Consider the following 15,676-nt stretch of genomic DNA (forward strand, 5'->3'; position numbering starts at 1 on the left):
CCGCAGCCCAACGCTCTCCTGCTGGGCTCCCAGCAGAGGGGTTCCCCCCTCTGACCATTTTTGTGGCCTCCCCTGGACCTGCTCCAGCACTGTCCAGAACCTAACTGGAGGTTCAGAAGGAAGGATCTCAGCCAGATCACCAGAGCTCTTCTGCATGCGAGTGCAGCCCTGAGCCTGGGGAGGAGCACCCTCTGCCTGGAGCAGGGCTGAAGGACCCTGGGTCCACAGTGGCATGGAAGGAAAGTCACACAGGAGGACACAACCCTAGCTGGGGGGAGGGCTCAGAGATGGAGATTTTCTCCCCGTTTCTATATCGCTCTTATTTCAGCCCAAATTACATTTTTCTTGCCTTTCCCCTAAAACAGTGCAGAGCAAAGGGGGCTGGGGGTGCCCCTCTGCTTCCCACCCAAGCAGGAGCTCCTGCCCAGCTCCTGTTGTGCCCTGTTCTTGTCAAACCCAACAGGGACCAGCACAAAACCAGCTTCACACCCCACGGCACGCGAGGGGAGGAATCCTTCCTCCACATCAGGTGACTCTGCTCAGCTGAGAAAAGCAGAATTTGAGAGCAGAAGTGAAAATGGAGCTTGGAAAGAGCTGGAGAGAAGCTGCTGTCTTCCCCTGGCAGATTAGTAAAGCCAAGTGATTACATCAAACAGGATCCAAAGGGCTACAGCCCAGCCAGGATCTGAGAGCCAGACAAGTGGGGCAGCCACGTCCACCCCCAGGAGAAGGCACCGGTGCCACCTCCCCACCTCCCCACCCACCAGACCTCTGCTGTTGGCTTCTTCTCCACCCTCTGCACCCCACCTGCACTGGGCTGCCCCTGGCAGTGAGAGCAGCTCCACCCTAACCCCTGCCTGGGGGTTCTGGGAGCATGCCAAGCCACCCCCAGCTCCAGGGGGGCACGGAGGGCAGGGCTCTTACCTTGTCTGTGATGTCTTCTTCTGTACCCTCCAGTGCCTCCTGGTAAGAGTCCTCCATCACCCCCACGGACAAGGTGCTGGTTTGATGCAACTGTCTGTAAGGGAGACAAACCACCCCGACCCACAGCAACACCAACGTCAGAGCCAACAGGGCAGGGCATGGCAACCAGAGGTGACAACTGCTCCCCTCTCTCCCAGCCTCGTTTTCCAAGAGGAGGTAACAGCTCCTGAAGGCTTCGCAGCTGAGGATGGCGTGGGCCAGGTCCTTCTCCCCACCAGAAGCTCCAGAGGTGATGAAGCTCACGGCCTTGGTGTGCCCAGCTGACATGGCTGAGGGGCTCAGCAGCTGAAGGAGCACCAAGGAGGTGCAGACGTGGACACAAGCTGCCAGGACTTCATCCCATAAGCATTTTGCTCTTGCTCTTTGGAATGGGAAGAGATAAGAGCTTGTCCTTCTCACTTTCCTTCTCTACCTACGTTCCCAAGGCCGTGTATTAGCCAGCAAAGGACAGAGTACTCTGCTCTAGCTGCTGATAAGAAGTGGGGGGCAGCAGGTGGAAGGGAGGGAGGGGAGAAATAAAACCCTGACCCTGTTATGAAACACCCCAGCCCACCTCCCCACGCTGGCTGTGAGAGCCAAGAAGGAGCTAATCATTAGCAAAGCCTTGCAACACTGGTGGCCAGGGCTTTGTGGCAGCTGAAGGACCTGTGGAGGGGCTGATCTGCACTTGATCCTCGTGGCATTGCTGCTCCATCAGCCCGTGGCAGGGGAAACCAGCACTGCCACGGGGAGAGGTGGTTGCATTCCAGCTCTGTGAAGCCCAGGCTGGAGAAAACCACTCTGCTCTCCCACCACAACCTCAAGGATGAGCAGCCTGCTCTCCCTCTGCAGCCAGCACTGCTTCGAGGGGGAGGTGAACAAGGAAAACCACAGAGATCTCTCTGAACCTGTTTTTCCTGGGAATTTGTCATGGGGGGGGGGTCTCAAATCCACCCTGCTACACAATAAGCTCATGGTAGTAGCTGTGAAGCTCAGCTGGCATTCAAAGAGCCACCAGAGCTGAGCACCAGCCTCATTCTGCATCCTCACCCTGGGTATATATTTAGATTCTGAAGTCTCAGGCACATTTGTCACTTAAATCATGCCAAGCACAAGGCTGAACCAGCTGAGATTTCTTGGCACCAGCAGAACCCAGATAACAAAAATCAGAAAAAAGCCCTTACCAAAATAAAACCAATCTCCTAGAAGCCAGTGTTTTGGTGTTACTCAGTCATGACAGCATCTGCAGCCAAGGGTTTGCCTTGGGCTGATCCTAAGGAGCTGCAACCCTCCTGTTACCTCCCTTCTTATCACAAACTAAACTTCTTGAGTCCACCAATATTTACCTAAATCCACAAGTCCCAGGCTCAGAAAAGCATCTTTTAAATGCAAAGGGCCAGGAGGGCTCAACCCCCCTCAGACTGGGGCACCTCCAGTCCTGAAAGTTTAACTCAAAATCCTCCCTAAATTTGCTCAGCCAGCCCTGTGACAAGAACCAGGCGTAGAGCAGGAAACGTGGGGACAGGCTGCTCCCCCCAACCTTCTTTCCTGCCAGTGTTTTGAATAAAAATCTAGAAAGTAAGAGGACAGGAAAGAGGAAATGTAAGATTGAGGAGCTGCTTCCCTGCCAGGAGGGGAAATTGTGCCAGGGGAGACTGGCTGACCACAGGAAAAGCAGAGAAGAGAGAGGTGTGAAGCATGGCAGGGAGGGAGAGGTGGGGCAGGAGCAGACCCAGGGCACAGGGGGATGAGCAGCACCCAAAGTGAGCTGCTGGCTCCTCATCCTGCTCAGAAACCAGCAAACCTGTGGCTGCAGAGGGCAACCTCCCTCCTGAGAGGGCAGCCAAGAGTCAGGGAGCCCTGTGGCCTGGAGAGACTTCTGAGGTCATGGAGTCCAACCCTTCCCCCAGCCCTGCCAGGTCCCCACTGCCCCGTGTCCCTCATACCACATCTCCACAGCTTGGAAACCCCTCCAGGGGTGGGGACTCCACCACTGCCCTGGGCAGCCTGGCACAGCCCTGGGCAACCCTCCAGGGCAAGAAATTGTTCCTCAGAGCCAACCTCAACCTCCTGTCAGGAGCTGTGCAGAGCCAGAAGGTCTCCCCTGAGCCTCCTTTGCTCCAGGCTCAGCACCCCCAGCTCCCTCAGCTGCTCCTCCCCACACTTGGCCTCTAGACCCTTCCCCAGCAGCTCCGTTGCCCTTCTCTGGCCACTCTCCAGCCCCTCAAGGTCCTTCTTGGAGCGAGGGGCCCAAACCTGACCCCAGGATTTGATGTGTCTTCCCCAGTGCTGAGTCCAGGGGGACAATCCCTGCCCTGGTCCTGCTGGCCACACCAGTGCTGACACAAGCCAGGATGCTGGTGGCCTTCTTGGCCACACTGCTGGCTCATATTCTTAAAATCAGGAGGACATAGGAACAGGAGGGATGGTGGAGCTGGGGGAGGAAAGGTGAGCACCAGGTCTCAACGAGAGGGGACAAACCCTCTGCCCCAGTGTTTTAGAACAAACTCAGCAGCTTTTCCTATGCAGGCAGGGATAAAAGTGCCCACAAGGAAAGGGTGACTGGCATCACACGAGTTGGTCCCACAGGAGACTTCTGGGCTAAGCTCCAGGGTGGGATTATCTGCAGCCACCCCCCAGGAACTCCCCAAAGCCCCTGACCCAGCAGGACAGTGGGGAGGAGAGAGCCCAGCCAAGCAGTGCAGAGGGACAGAGAGAGAATCACAGAGTGGTTTGGGTTGGAAGGCACCTTAAAGATCATTTATTTCCAACACCTCCCACTAGAGCAGGTTGCTCACAGCCCCATCCAACCTGGCCTTGAACACCTCCAGTGCTGGAGCATCCACAGCTTCCCTGGGCAACCTGTGCCAGCATCTCACCACCCTCGGGCCAGGGTCTCCCCACCCTCAGAGTGAAGAACTTCTTCCTCATTTCTAATCTAAATCTGCCCTCTTCCAAGGTGAAACCATCACTCCTCATCCTATTATTACAAACCCTTGTAAAAAGTCCCTCCCCAGCTCGTAACAAGCCCCCCTCTCCCCAAGCAGCAGTAAAACATGGGCTTACCTTGCCACCTTCTTGCTTGAGAGTCTTTTATTTGGACTGCAAAATGAAGAAAAAACAGGAAAGAGTTAGGAAAAGCTGACAGTGGAGAGGGAGGGGAACAGGAAACCACGAGCAGCCCCGGGGCAGGTCCTCCAGCTTGGGCAGGGGAGCACCCACGTGGCATGCACAGCCCAGCCACCCCGGGGAGAGGCAGGTGAAGAACCTCCTCCTGGATCTGACAACATCCTGAGAGCCAAGCCAGCAGAACATAAAATCCCAGTGCCTCCAGCATGGGGATCCTCTCAGCAGCTGATCCCTACCCCTGAAAGCTGAGCCCCCAGCACTAATAATAGCTCGGTGGGTTTCACAGCCTGGTGCTGGAGATTTTTAGGAGCTGTTGGTTGTGTCCCTTTGGGGATTTGGGAGGGCTAAGAGGTCCCCTTTGCCCAGATAACCCCTGGAGATCACCCACCCTGGCTCCCTGTACCCCCGAGGCAGCTGCCACCATACCACAGCGGTCAGGGCTCAGCTAATGCTCAGAGTGACCTATGGCACAGAGAGCCAAGGCTGGCATGTCCCTGTCCCTCGGGGACAGGGCTGTCCCCACTGAGGCAAAGAAAAAGCCTTCTTCTGGAAGCTCCTTGCTGAGATTCTCCAGCCAGTCCTTCCCCAGTGACTGCTGCAGTGAGCGGGGCTCGGATCTCCCTCCCCAGTTTCCTCCTGAAGATGTTCTGGTGTTACTCAGATGCCACTGGGACCCATCTGGTGCCACCTAAACCATCCCTAAATGATGCCAGCACACCCAGCTCTGGGCTGGGTGGAGAAGCAGCAATTGCATCCCCTGGTGCTTAGCTCAGTGAAAAGAAAAATCCCATAAATAAAATCACCTAGGAGCCCGTTCCTGCCTCAAGCTGCAACAACTGGATTAGTTCTTGGAAAGAGGAATTCAAAATAGCTGAGGACCAGTTTTCTTTTTAGAAAAAAAAACCCCAATGTCTGAGCAGGGGCTGTTGTCAGGGCTACCACCCCCCCTTGTCCAAAGGGGCATCCTCAAAGCCCAGATTTCCAAGGAGCTCAAGAGCTGCTGCTGGCCGGGCTTCAAGGACGCTCAGCACCCTCCTAAGGGGAGAAGGTCAAGCCCTTGGGTCTGCCAGGAACTGGAAGGAGTCACGTTATGTCCTCAGCACCAGAGGGAGGAAAAAATAATATTGTTCTCTGCAAAGGGCTTGTTGGAAAGCAGGGCTGGTGGCCACGGGGCTCAGGGGGGGGACCAGACCCACCGCTGCTGCCTCAAGGGCACCAAAACAAGCCCTGCTGTCCCAAAACAGACCCAGCCCAAGCTCCTCAGAGGATTTTTTCCTCCTGCTTTCCCATTCTGTAGGCTCAGAAAGCAGTGTCCCAATGCTGGGACCAGGCTCAGGACCTGGCTCAGGACCTTAGTGCAGGATAAAACACTCTATGTACACCCACAGCCTTTAAGAGTGAGGCTGGTACATGGTGGCTTTGGCTTCACCATAGGTGCTGTTGTTCTCTAGACCAGGTGTCTTCAGGCTGCTGGGCCCAGATTTTGGTTCAGTTTCTGCTGCTCTTTTTGCCTGAAGTCTAGGAATTGTCCCCTGCACTGAGGGTTTACCTGAAGTCTAGGAATTGTCCCCTGCACTGAGGGCTTCACCTTGCTGGTGATGCTGGGAGGTCCTACCATGAGGTAGGACCTACAGGAGGTCCTAGGACACCTCGTGTCCTCCCTGCAGAAAGGGTGGGTGATGCTTCCTCCACTGCATCCTTCCACAGGGGCACTTGGACCCAATTTCCAGCAAATCTGCACATGGCAACCCCTGAGGACAGAGGGAGGAGCAAGATCTGCTCACCCTGAGCCCAAGGGGCACGTGTTAAAGCAAAACCTGTGGAATTCCCACTACAGCACCACAGGAGAGGGAAGCCTCTGGAAATCCCATCTGTGATAGGAGGCTCTGAGGTGTCACTTCAGCTTTGCAGGGAAATTTGGTGGAGAAAGCCTGAAAAGGAGTAGGGGCTCCTGGTGCATCCAGGGAAGTGCACTTCCTCCACACTAACTGCAAACCCTGAGACCCATCCCTGAACCTCGAGGCCTCCAACAGCAAAGGCAGCTGTTTACCCAAGAAAGAGAAAAGGGAGAGAAGCACTTTTGCCATGAAAAAAAACGAAGGTCAAGCTCCTATTTGTTTTTCAGTTCTCTTCCCATAGCTCCATAGCCCAGGAGAGCTCCCACATCACACTGTCCTTGTAGAGGACAGACAAAGACCAAGAGCAAGGACCAAAAACCAGGCTGGAAAAGGCACACGAGAGGTGAGAAGAATCATTATTGTCAATGCCACCACCATCCTTCCACCCAGCAGACTGCAAACAGGTCTGAGAACCCAAAGAGAGAAAAATCCCTCCCCAGCTGTCACCTCCCCAAGTCCAGCTGCTGGCTGGTTGACCTCACATGTTACATTGGAAAGCTTGTGAAGCTCCTGCTCAAAGCTCCTGGCATTGATCACATCTACCCAGCTACTGGGGACATTTTGGTGGGCAGGCAGCTGGCAAAGCTGGGTGAAATGAGATTTTACTGCTGCAAAGGGAGAGCTTTTAGAAGAGAGGTGCCAAGCTACGGAGGGCAAGCTGCTGTTCTCAGGTGTCTGCTGCAGCAGGATGGGCTTTACCCGTCCTTCCAAGCTGAACCAACACCTCAGGTGTTGCCTCCACGTTGGGCACAACTGCCCAGGAGTCTTCTTGGTGACAGAAATACTGCACACAGTCAGCTGAAGGCTTCAAGCCCCAAAGGCTGCACTCCTCGGAGCGTGGAGAGGCACCCACCACTCAGCAAGACATACAAAGGGGTTGCCCAGAGCAGAAGGGAAGACTCTCATTGTCCACCAGCCCCCCTGGTTCAGGTTAAAGGGTGGTTTGGGTCACCCTCCAGGATGTTAGAAGAGCTTTTAGCACTTGGGGAGGCTCCCCTTGTTCAGTGAGATTGGACACCCAGCCCCTTTCCCAACCCAACGCGCCGGTGAAGGGGACGCCGCGCCGGGCAAGGAGAGCCTCCCCTTCCAAAACATCCTCCCCAAGAGTGAAAAAGCCACACTCCAGGCCAATTACCTATTCATTTCAAGATCATTCAGGCGAGCAGAAAGATCCTCGAGGCGGTTGATTTGTTTGTGGCACTGGCTACAGTAAAACTCAAAAGCTTCATCTGCGAGAACGCTGTGCAGTTTCGCAGCGAGCGGATTGGTGCTAGAGAAATCACAAGGGTCATTTGAACAGGACAGAACAGGCAGGGCTGATTGCCAGCTGTGCATTCCAGAAGCTGAGCAGTCCCTTAAAGGCAGGGGAGATTTGGAGGGGAAAGGTATAAGATTTGGAGTTAAAAAACTTTGGGGTAGATGAGGTCGTCTCCCCGCCCGCCCCCGTGATTTTAGAAGGTAAATCGTGGTCAATGTGGAGTTGCTAAAAATGAGCAGGACTTTTTTTTCTCCCAGAGGCTCACAGCAGCTGAGCTTGGCCCAGGTTTCTAAACCTCTGGGCCTCCAGAACTCTGAAGTCCTCCAAAAGAGGCCAGGGCAGGTGAGGTGCCTGTTTTCCACCAACCTCCACGATGGCAAGTTGATTTTCTGACATGATTTTCCAAGCAGCCTCTTCTCAGGAGGCTCCAGTGAGGGTCCTGGTTTGCCTTGGTAGATGCAGCCCAGACTCACACACCCCTGGACTGGGTGCTGGGAGCAAGAGCCAGATCCTTCAGTGGGCTGCACCATTTTCTAATGAGATGCTTTAAAAACAGCCCCTCTGTTGGTAACAGGCAGGGTTGGATTTTCACTGCAGAGAGCTCTGAAGCTCAAAAGGATGGTTGTGGTTCAACTGCTCTCTGGAGTGCAGAGAAGCTGAAGCTTCTGTACTGTGGGAACATCATTTAGCCCATTGGATATGGGGGTCTCTAGGGCTTGAAGAACCTGTGGAGCTAATGGGTCCCATCAGCAATTCACTTTCAGCTGCCAATGTGGAAAACAAGCTGCTGAGGCATTCACCCTTGGCAAAGCCAGGAGCAGTTTCCTTTCCAGGAGCCTTTGGGCAGGACAGAATTTGGCCAAGGGGTTCTGAGCAGCAAAGAGTTTGTGTTCCTTTGGGGTCAACTATATGCCACGGATGCTTCCTGCAGGAAACCAAGCTTCTGGAAGGCACTGACTTCAATCAGAGAAAGGTTAATAGTGAAAAAACAAAGCAGTTCAATCAGAAAGACAGGTAAAAGTGTGAGGAAACACAAGCAAGCTTAAAACCAACAGGCATCCAACTACTCAACCCCATGACACAGAGACACACCAACAAGTCCTGGCCCAGGAGATGCTGGGAGCACGGGACACCCTGGGAGGGGGTCCCTTGGGCTCTGCACCTTTGTGTAACCCCTCCAAAAGTGACCTTTTTGGTGACAGCAGCCCAGCCACCCCCAGGGTCAGGCCTCTGAGTTTGTGCTGTCTGGACAGTATTTCCCAGCCCCCTTAGAACAGGTCATGGGACAAGAGTAAATGCCAAATTTCTCATCTCTTCCCAGTCCTGGAAAAAAAAAACAAATAGAAAAACATTCCCCCTTCCCTCTGAGGGTTTGGACTCGGGATGGTGATGATCCAGTTGCTGTTATTCAGTTGGTTTTGCAGAGGGTATGAGGTGACAGCAGCTCTGTGGCACCCAGAAGCAGCAACGTGCCCTTGGCTGGGCTGCCCCCCACGTCTGGCTGCACTCACAGCGAGTCCTTTTTGTCCCTGCCAGGAGGCAGAACCAGCTCACCCAGCTGGGTGCAACCCTGGGCGAGGTGCCAAGCCCAAAATCGAATCAAAATGGGCAAAGCAGCCTGGAGGAGAAGCCAGGGGCCAGCCTGGCAAAACCTCTGGGTGCGTGCAGAGAGGTTTGGCCGCTGGCTGCGTTGGGCTCTTGCCCATTGAGTGGGTGAGAACTCAATCAACCCTACACCCCAGGGCATCCCCACCTACCCCCCGTGGTGAGCTGCCACCCCCCTTGGTTTCCACAGCCCTTGGGTGCTCGTGGCCTGGTTTGTGGTAGAACAAGCAGCTGTTCTCTGCAGTGATTTGAGTTTCCAGCTCGGTCTCTGAAGAACTGTGCCTTGTGAAGTTAACTGGGTATTTTGGGAGATGCTCCCTGCTTCTAGCAGTGATCATGCTCTGTGTTTAGAGCTACTAGCAAGGATTGGGGTGCAGAAAGGCTTCTGCTTGCTCCTGCAGAGATCCAGGTCACTGCTACACCTCGAGTACCACGCTGGAGTGCTCCAAGTGAAGAGGTCACCAGTAAAAAGGTGGCACCCACAGGGAGGTGACCCTCAACTGAGCAAGGAGGGATTCCATCCCATCAACATCATCTGCAGTATGAAAGCTGAGGGATCAGGAGGCTCAAACCTCTTCTGCAAAGGCTGGTGTCCGAGGAGGACTCCATCCATCCTGCCTTGGATCCTGACCCACGTGTTCCTGAATCCAATTCCTGCCATCTGCCAAGTCCAGGCTGGACTCTGGGGGAGTTGGATATTGGGTTTGTACCTATTTTGTTATTTTCTTATTAATATTATTATCTTTTCTTTTTACCCTTCCTGTTTTGTTAAGGCTGTTTTAGTTTTCTTCTCCAGCTTGTAAATCTCTTTTCCTCATTCCCTTTCTCTTCCCTTTTGGAAAGGGAGAGGGGTTAATAGCATCTATCATTTGGCTCAGCCCAGGCCAGGTGAGTGACACAGCTCCTTGGCAGCCAGAACACGTGTGTGTGAGGAGCTTTTCCTTCCAGTTGCTGTTCATCTCTCCCCAAATGTTGCAGAGAGGCTTCTCCTGCAGGATGGACATGCTGAGGAAGAGGTGGCAACCCAAGAGGAGGGATTGCAAACACACACACAAGGACCAAGCAGGAAAATGCAACACCCCACAGAGTTCCCCCAAAGTTGGCTCTTGCCAACTGGTGAAGAGCTGGAGGTGTGGCAGAATTGGTTGAGGTTATTCCCACTTAAAAGACATAGAAAGGGTGGGTGGTGGTCTGTTTGCAAGCAATGCTGCTCCTCATAGTCAAACCACAGCCAGAAAAAAACTCCAAAATTCAGCCTGAACCAGAGATACCTTGTAGTTTTTTTTAAGGTTCCCCTAAATTCCACCACACTGGGGTGGCCGAGCTGTGTTCAGAGCCTCAGCAACCCTAGAGAACGACCAGCTAAGGACCTTCAGGCACCCAACGACACCCCAAGGTGAGGGCCAGGCCTGAAAGGCATGAGGAAACCTTCCAACAGAGCTGCATTCTTTCCTCTGGAGGTTTTGTTTGCAGCCTGGCTCCCCAGCAAGCCCCAGCACAAAGCACCAGGAGCTGGGTGGCCACGTGCCCAGCCAGCCCCTCCCAGCAGAGGGAAGAAGCTCCAGAGCACAATCTTGGGGGTAAGAATCAAAGAAGCAGAGGGGAAGAGGGTGCCCTGAGAGAGCAAGGTGTGACCACTGCAAGTGCAGGCAACCTGGGAGCTCTGCCTGAGAGGAAAGGAGAAAGTTTCCCTGATTGCAAAGCTCCTTTAGATGAACCTTTCCTTGCCAAGGAGTAGGTTGGGAGCCCACCCTCGGCGAGGAACTCCAGCCCCAAGGGTGGTTTTGATCTGAGAGCACTTCCCACACTGCAGCACCAACTGCCCAAACTGTACGAAGGGCTTTGGGAAGCAGACAGCAAAAAAAAAAAGAGAGTTTTGTGACAATTATACTGCTGCAGAAAGTCACAGATCTGTATTTGTATGGGAAAAAAAAAAGCAAGTTCTTGTCTTCAGCAGCAGCATGTGGCTGGGAGGGACACTCCTGCCTCACACTGTCTGATGGAGGAACATGCCCCTGCTGTCAGCTGTCATCACAGAGACTCTGGGGGCTGTAGCAGTGGATGATCACTCCAGCTTTTACCTTTTTTTTTGGCTTCAAAAGCAAGCCTTGATGGGTTTTGTTCTGTCACAGAAGCTCCTCGGCCCACCCTGCAGGGGCTGGAACACCAACATCAGGCTGGTTTCAAACCCTAATGCAAAGAGGGCAGGAAAATGCTACCTCCTGCTCCTTGCTCCACATCTCCCTTAGGCTGCCTAGAGAGGGAAGGCTGCCACAGCTTGTGTGAATCCACCCAAGCATGGCATCAATGCCAAAAATACAAGAGAGAAAGAAAAAACAAACCCCAAACATCATCCAACAGGACCTGGGGTAAAAGCTGCGGGGTGGTTTTCTCTCCTGGAAGGTTCTGCAAGGAGCCACATCCTGAACAGGATGCATGGGAAGGGTGGGTGGGCTGCTGGGCACCGTTTTGGCAAAGGAAAGGCTGAGGGAGGCAACTCCTCTTCCACTTTGGAGGCGATCATCCCCTCGTAGCCAAAGCTTGCCAGGAGCACCCCCCCCTCTTGCAGCCCAGCTAGCACACAAACCCCCCAGGAAACGAATCCCACGCAGGTGAAGACACCAAGCAACTGAAACCAGCTAAAACACGGGGTGTTACCTTGGAGAGAGGAACGAGGAGCTGTTAAAGCTGCTTTCCCCATTACACAAGCTGTCCGAGAACAAATCTGCTTCGTTGCCTTCGCCGTAATCCTCAAAATGCTCCTCTCCACTAATGACTGTAACGATGGAGGGGCTCAGGTCCGAGCCCAGGGGCAGGTCGTGGGGGTGGGATCTGTGGGGACAGAGAGGAGAAGGATTAGAGGGTCCCCACTGCAGCAGCCCTTCCAAAAAAGCCCCTTTCCAAGTGGTGCTGCCCGTTTGGGCCGCTCGAAATTTGGCCGCTCGCTGGTCTTGGCTGAGGGATCAACCCCATGCCCCAGACACTGAGGGCACCCCTGGGAAGTTGGTAGCAATTTGTTTGCACAAAAAAACCTCCTGTTTTTTCATGCAGGCTGCCCTGGCAGCTGCAACATAGGGTTTGGAGGCAGGCAGACTTGCAAGAGAGCAGCCAGGGTTGGTGGCGAGCCCTGGCACAACCAAAAATCAGGGCACAGAAAAAGCTTGGCAGGTGCCAAACTCACCCTAAACATGTTGTGAGTGACATCCTCAGCCTGTGTGCCTGGCTCTGCTCACACAGAATCATAGAATCATTAAGGCTGGAGAAGATCTCTAAGATCCTGAAGTCAAACTATCACCCCAGACTCCTGTGAGTGGCCCCAAGTGCCACGTCCACCCAATTTCTGAACCCCTCCAGGGCTGGGGATTCCAGCACCTCCCTGGGCAGCCTGTTCCAATGCCTCATTGCTCTATAATCCTATCAAGAGCCCAGCACTGAGGTCTAACACTGTAACTGTCCCCCCCCTGACACAAATCCTGGTGTGGTTTGCAGGCAGCTGCCCAAACCTGGCAGGGAGAAACCACCACGACAGCACGTGCCCACTCTCAGGGCACCTTCCTGCCATGGGGTGCAGAGGTTTTGAAGTTAAGCTCGGGGGGGAAAGGCAGGAGGGATGTGGAAGAAGCAGCCCACGTGTCTGTGAGCCACAGGTCTGTGTTTCCAGGGGGACCAGCACCACTCTCCTCTCCAAAATTCAATTCAAAATCAAAACAGCATTGCATGACTATAAAGCCTGCTATTTCAGGCCATGCCTTCCCTCCCCCCCCATCTCATCCACTGGCTAGGAGAGGGAAAATGGGATAGGACTAGCTTGCTGTACTAAATCAGAAAGCAAAAAAGATTACAGATAAGCCATTTATGACAAAAACCTGCCCCATCTGAAGGATTTGCTCTCATCCTGCTAATAAAAACACATCAACCCTCTGCCTAAACCAGCAGCAGATCTGTTTCACCACAGATGAGCCCAAGTCCAGCTCGTGGGCAGCTTCCCATGCTCCTGGGGCACTGGAGAAGCTCCTTTATCCCCACAGCAGCTCCAGCACAATCCCACCCTCCCAGCTCTGAGTCAGCCCATCGCCCAGAGCCTCAGGAATCTCTCCAGGAATAGAAGGCAGGGGGTGGAATTTGGAACTCACAAGGAAAAATAAAAAACCAAACAACCTCTAAATCTCTAAATTTGGGGCTGTGGTTTGAGAAGCACCGTCCAGGAGCTGATCTGATCAGGCACCTGGAAACCCTCAGCCAGGGAAGCTCTGGGCAATAAATCCTGGGAGTATTTCATATACAACTACTGAGGCTCTAGCAGTTCCAAGATGCAGACTAACTAATCTTTGCTACACACAGCCTAAATAACCACTTCAGCTCCAGCCATTGAAGGCAGGTTGAGCTTTCCCAGCTCCCCAAAAGCAGGGCTGAGGCTGGGATCCAGCCCAACAGTTGCACTGGTCGGATTGTACCCCCAGCCAGAGCTCTGGGCACCAGTGGGGTAGAACTGTTGTCCTGCCTCACGTTTGGCAGCACCAAACCCCTTCCCCAACCACCTGGGAATAAAATTCCAGATGCTTCCACCTCGAGCCTTCCAGATCTTTAAGCCAAATATATTTTTTCCTTGATTTTTTTTTGGCTACCTGGAATTTACTCACATTTAATACACCACAGCCCCGCTGGGCTTGGATGGAGTGCCCCAAGGGCACCCAATCTTCCCAAGTCCACGCTGGCAGGACGAGAGGAGCCTCAAGAACAACCTCATCTTCAAAAAATCCCCCCCCAAGCCAAGCATTTTATACCTACAGGCAGGTGAATCCAAGGCATGGCATTCTCCCCAGAGGCCGGGAGCGCACGCAGGCTGCCATGGCCCCTCCAGGGACCCTCTGCTCGTGGTGCTCAGCCACGGATCAGATCCTGATTTAACTCTCACCGAGCTGAAGGTGCTGGGGTGAGGAGAGCCCAGCCAGCTAATCTCATTTTCTTCCCTAATCCACAGCACCCTTTCAGCTCCGGGGCTGACCGCTCGCCGCAGCTCGGCTGTCCCCAGAGAAGATTTTTGGGGCAGTGCTTTCAAAAAAAAGCAAGAGGAATTTTGTGAAATACTCAGCAGAGAGCAGGGTTTGGTTGGCGTGGTTTTGGCCAAAAGGATTCTGTGTGTGAGCACTCATTAAGCAGTGATGGTGTCAGAGGTTGCTGGGCAGAGCAGCGCTCTCGGGTCACTGTTAAAGGAGTTATCCCCTCCCCTGTCACCTTCCCAGCATCCCCATTTCACTCCCCCAAAAATCCCCCCAACTTCTCCTGCAAAATCTAGGAAACGAGGGGGGCCCAGGAGCAGTTTTGCCAGCAGCTGTTCAGACCCAGGGACAAAGATTTTGGCTCTTGTTTTGTGCTTTAGGCACAAGTTTAGAACTAGTTCTTACAGGAGGTGGCTGCACATCAAAGGGCACACGCGTGTTTAGGAAAAAACAAGAACACCAAGAGTTCCCCCTCCCTGCTTAAAAATTACACGTCGCCTTTCTGGCTGGAGTGATAGATGAAACCCTGGGAGTATTTCAGGTGTTTGGCTCATCTGAGAACTTCTTTTTGAGGTGAAAGATGCTAATGAGGGTACAGAAGTTCTCCCAAGGCAAGTAACGCTTGCCAGGCCGAGCTCCAAAACAGCCTACACACGGTGCAGCCTAATTATTATCATTATTCTCCAAGAGCTATTTTGGTCCTGCACGAAGCTACAAACACAAAGAACAACCAGTTTCAGCAAGAAAGACTCAGCCCAGTCCATTTGAAATCCTCAGGCTGCGTTTCCCTCTGTCCATCGCCGCGTTTCCTGCCCCTGTGGGGGGAGTTGGGCTCCTGGGGGTTCCCACTCACCCCTGCTCTGGCTCCTCGATGGGATCTGTGAACTCAGAGTGCACGGTGGAGTCGATGGCACTGTCTGTTTCTACCTCGTCGTGCATCTCGTGCTGGACCAAGGTGCTGGTGTCCTCATCTGTGAAGGTTTCACACTCGCTGTACGTGCTCTCCGAGCCCATGTAAGCGCTGTCGGTCACCTCATTGGCCTGAAAAAACACAAGGGGAGGGAAAAAAACCAAAACATAAGACCCTACAGCAATGGGGTTTCGCTGCAGAGCAGGACAAAACACGGATGGAGCAGCTGATGATTGGGGGGTTGTGTTTCTAAGCCCAGAAATCCAACCCAAAACCAGCAGGAGCCGAATCCCAGCGCTGCTCCGAGGATGGAGCAGAGCCCTGGGGTGCACCCTGGCCTCTGGGCTGTGCCTCCTGTCCCCCAGAGGTGTTTGGAAAGCAGAAGACAGAAGGAGATAGTCGGAGGGAGATGTTGGTGAAAGGGAGTGGGGATTTGGTGAGTCCATGAGGGATGACCCACTGTTCAACTCAGGGGTTCTGGTCACCGCTGCTCTCACCTCCTCAGTTTTAAGAGGGCTCGTTGTTAAGCTGGATTCTCTGCAAAAATCACCATTCAGACCCACCAGTTAGCCTTGAAAGTGCTTTTCCCTTGTCTGGCAACATGAGGGCACCTTCTATCCCTCGACAGAACATCAGCTGGTTTATAAATCCCCATCAAAGCCATTTTTTCAGGGTGATGAGGCTGCCCAGAGAGGTTGTGGGGTTTCCTCTGGAGAGATTCCAAACCTGCCTGGACACCATCCTGGGCACCCTGCTGTGGGTGAGCTGCTGGAGCAGGGGGGGTTGGAGGAGATGATCTCCAGAGGTCCCTTCCAACCCCACCGTGCTGGGGTTCTGTGAAGGTTTATGTCATGGTTAACTTCAGGGTCCCCAGGAGCAGGACCCTACACTTGCCCTTGTTGAACTTCAGGAG

General features: G+C 53.7%; 1 protein-coding gene across 1 annotated transcript in view; it reads right to left on the reverse strand.

Annotated features, from left to right (window-relative positions):
* RAB11FIP3 (RAB11 family interacting protein 3 (class II)) overlaps positions 1 to 14,894 on the reverse strand; it is a gene marked incomplete at its 5' end in the record, with an annotated part of 23,061 nt that extends 8,167 nt beyond the window's left edge. The window contains 6 exons of the mRNA XM_008939572.1: positions 925 to 1,018; positions 4,030 to 4,065; positions 7,126 to 7,260; positions 11,512 to 11,685; positions 13,052 to 13,078; positions 14,707 to 14,894. Coding sequence (XP_008937820.1) covers positions 925 to 1,018; positions 4,030 to 4,065; positions 7,126 to 7,260; positions 11,512 to 11,685; positions 13,052 to 13,078; positions 14,707 to 14,894 — 654 coding nt within the window. The remainder of the gene's footprint in view (positions 1 to 924; positions 1,019 to 4,029; positions 4,066 to 7,125; positions 7,261 to 11,511; positions 11,686 to 13,051; positions 13,079 to 14,706) is intronic.
* Between the last annotated feature and the right edge of the window lie 782 nt (positions 14,895 to 15,676).

This window comes from Merops nubicus, unplaced genomic scaffold, assembly GCF_000691845.1.
Source record: "Merops nubicus isolate BGI_N331 unplaced genomic scaffold, ASM69184v1 scaffold9124, whole genome shotgun sequence".
Taxonomy (NCBI): domain Eukaryota; kingdom Metazoa; phylum Chordata; class Aves; order Coraciiformes; family Meropidae; genus Merops; species Merops nubicus.